Below are 3,869 nucleotides of genomic sequence, written 5' to 3'. Positions count from 1 at the left end.
TGAAGAGATTCTTCTTCTAATATATGTTAATATATTCAAGACATTAACATATTTTAAATCATTATAATTTTATCAATAACATCTATTTATAATTTTCTTGATGATATTACTATAAAGTTCTAAACAAGGAGAAGTCTTAGCAAGTAGTGAAAATCACTAGATTGATATGCCGAGGCAAAGCAAATCACTGTTGCCCAGACTGTGGACCAGGGTGCCTCACTGGCTAATTTTGGAATAAAGATTGGGAGGAACTGTTGTTTTTTGAGATCTAATCTTTGCAAAAGAAAAAAAGACACAATGAGTATCAAGAGAAACTCTCCTACTTAAAACAGGGAAATGAAACTACTGAACCAATACAATATCCTGGAAGAAGCAAAATGATATTCCAAGCCACTCTGCTTCCAACTTGCTAAAATATGTCTGAATATTTCCAAGAGGAGCATGGTGAGCACCCAGTGGCTGGAGGAAGAAAGCTGGGCTGCAGATGCTAGACCGAGTGGTAGAGCCCTCTCACCTGGGTATTTTGAAGAGTGCTCGCATGGGATGCAGGTCAGCTAGTGGAGGGTCTCCATCCCCTAGCTCGATGGCCGTGATGCCCAGGGACCACGTATCACATCTGGCATCATAAGTGGTATCCAACTGCTGTTCACATGCAATCACCTAGTAGAAAAAGAAAAAAAGAAATGAAATTATGACTTTTAACAATCATGTCACAAGGTGTTTAGAACTATGTGTATGTGTTCAAACCGATGAAGTCTGTAGTTATGAGTAAAGGCAGTAACTTGAGAGAGTAAAAGCTCAAATTATTATCATTACTAGTGTTTTTAGTCTAAGAACAGAGAATACCTTAGCAGATTTGCAAGTTTAAGGGAAGAAGCCTATGAAAAGGAGTATTTTTGAAAATGCCAAACAGAAAGGGGACAGAAACAGTGTCTCAAATGGAAAGAGATGCGGTCAAATGCACAGATAAAGATTGTGCAAAGACAGTCACTCAAAAAACATCTGAAGAGTAAACAAAGACATTCATCTCGGCAAAGATAAAGAACATATCTATAATGACTTAAAAGTGAAGGAGGTAAAGAAAAATAAGTTGAGAGCAGTCTAGTTAAATGGCTTTAATGTTTTCTGGCAACTAGAAGGCAAGGGTACCTAAGGGAGAAATGAGACAAGTTTGAAGGACCGCAGAAGAGTTTATGCCAACAATAAAAAATAAACAAATAAAAGTGAACATTGATAAAGATTTATTAACACTTATCTCGGAGCACACTAAACTGTAAAACTACAACTGGGGTTTTAAAATTTTCACTAATCAAAGAACGCAATTGAGAGACAAGAAAAAAGGATTTTTTGCAATATTATAAAATACTGTTACATAGAAGAATGATTAAATAATTAATTCACAATTTATTTCTATATATGTAAATATAGATACCGATGGAATCCGAATACTAATTGTAACATCAGTGAGCATAAAAAGAAGATTCAACTTGACATTTTAAAAACCATTTTTTACTTTTTAGAAATGTTGCATTTTGTGAATTCCAATGCACAAAACAAATAAAAAATGATTTGGGGATGATGGCAGATTAGAGTTTTATCCTTTAACTACAGTATTATGAATGATACATAAAAATAAAGAAATCTAAGACGCTGTCTGGAATAATATTTCATCTTTCTGACTCCATTTAACATCAGCTTAACACAGTAAAATCCCTCTGTGTTGGCACACTGGAGTTTAGTTGGTAACATTTACGCATATGTCATCTAGGTAGGGTGACTCCTTCATAAATATACCCTTATTCATACCTGACACTAACAGCAATGACAGAAAACAGTTTGTAAACATACGAGTATGACTGAAAAATAAAAAGAAGGCAGTGATAAACATATCATGTAGGACAAGAGTTACTCCAGGGAAGAGGCAAGAAGATGGGATAGAGGAAGAACATAGAAACAAATGTATGCTATTGGTAATGTTCTGGTTCTGGTTGGGTCGTGGGTTCACGGGCAAATAAACGAGGTCATAAAATGATCTAAATCTAAGTGTTTGAAGGCCAATAATAAATATGTAAATAAGTTATATGTATACATATATATATGTGGGTATATATATGTGTGTATTTGGAGGGAGGAAGAGAGAGAGAGAAAGAGAGAAAGACAGACAGACAGACAGACAGAGAGGGGACATCATCTTACACAGCACTTCTCAACTTTTCCTGCCAAAGTGATTTTAATATCATAGGAGAGTGAATTGCTAAGATCGGACAACACAGCCTGAATTACCAGGAGTAAGCATAAGCTTTCCGAGTTTTATATTAAAAATTCATGTGACAAATATCTATAGACGTATTATTTATAATAGCCAAAAAATAGAAACAATCCAAACGTGAATTAGCTGGCAATGGATAAACAAAATATGATACATATACATACAACGGAATATTATTCAGCCATCAAAAGGAGTGAAGTATTGATATACGCTACAACATGGATGGACACTAAGAGAAAGAAGCCAGATACAAAGGCCACATATTGTGATTCCATTTAAATGAAATGTCCAGAACTGGCAAATCCATCGACAGAAAACAGATAGATTAGTGGGTGCCTAGTGTAGAAGACTTTGGGAGGAGATGTGAAGTGACTGTTAATGAATATGGGATCTCTTTTAGGGGGAATAAAATTGTTCTGAAATTAGATTGTGATGATGGTTGCACAGTCCTGCAAATATACACTAAAAATCATTAAATCGTACACGTTAAATGAGTTATATGGTATGTAAATTATATAACAGACTTGTTAAAAATAAAAATACATTCATATGAATTTTTCATAATGTTGTATAATATATCTTTGTCTGCCTTAGTGTAAAACTGCCTTTTGCCCCACCGGTTGCTTTTTTTCCTGGTTAAAATTGTCGCTTCAGGATAATTCATTATTTTATGGCTTCATACGTGTGGTCCGGGAATATCTCCTCACAGGCTTGGGTGAATGTATGCCCTAATTTGCCAGAGACATTCTTGGTTTATGCTTGCTTTACTAGAGTCATTATGAACGCCGTTCCCTTTCATCCTCCAAAATGTCCTGGCTTGTACAATACATTATATAGTTACCCTGCATGCTAACATACATGTACTCCAGTTTGGGAAGAATGGCTTTATATAACCAACAAATGCTGCACCTTTGATCTAGAATTTTATTTTAAAATATCAAATTGAGAATTTCACTTTTCAACTGATAATTGATTTGAACAAGCTTTCCTGACTGTCAAGTAATTGTATATTAAGAAATATAAATTTCAATTATTAACTCATTTAATACTTTGGTAATTAAATTTTATTTTTATTTTTATATTTTTAGAGGAGGCAACCCTTGGTTGACCTCACAGATTGCAAGGACCTTCAGTTTACAATCTCTTATTTTTACTTTGTTATTTTTTTTTACGCCTACGGCACCTGGTCTGCCTAGGTAGTCTTCCATCTAAATACTAACCAGGCCTGACCCTGCTTAGCTTCCAAGATCAGATGGGATCGGGCTCGAGTAATTAAATTTTAGATAGATCATAATATTTCCTTTTACTCAGAGTGGCTCTAAGATCCATTAATAAAAATTGTTTTCACTAAATGACAAACTTAAACATATAATAATGGCTTTGTTATTATAAATTAAATGAAAAAATATAAAGCTAGACTATTGATTATTTATTATTAATGATACGATAATTATATATTATAGTATTTAATGTGAATTATATGATAATTATATATTATAGTATTTATTATATTAATTATTAAGATATGTGAATAAGATTCAATGTTTGGTATTACTGTTATATCTTTTTAATTTCTCACTTTTAAAATTTTTTCACAAGC

At 33.4% G+C, this 3,869-nt stretch overlaps 1 protein-coding gene across 1 annotated transcript in view; it reads right to left on the bottom strand.

The window, feature by feature from the left end:
• MYO3A (myosin IIIA) overlaps positions 1 to 3,869 on the bottom strand; it is a 185,990-nt gene that overhangs the window by 130,792 nt on the left and 51,329 nt on the right. Inside the window, exon 6 of the mRNA XM_015585601.2 lies at positions 515 to 660. Within this exon, the coding sequence (XP_015441087.1) occupies positions 515 to 660 (146 nt within the window). The remainder of the gene's footprint in view (positions 1 to 514; positions 661 to 3,869) is intronic.

This window comes from Pteropus alecto, unplaced genomic scaffold, assembly GCF_000325575.1.
Source record: "Pteropus alecto unplaced genomic scaffold, ASM32557v1 scaffold11, whole genome shotgun sequence".
In the NCBI taxonomy this organism is placed as follows: domain Eukaryota; kingdom Metazoa; phylum Chordata; class Mammalia; order Chiroptera; family Pteropodidae; genus Pteropus; species Pteropus alecto.
The sequence above is the reverse complement of the archived record's forward strand: the minus strand, read 5'-3'. Positions and strand labels throughout refer to the sequence as shown.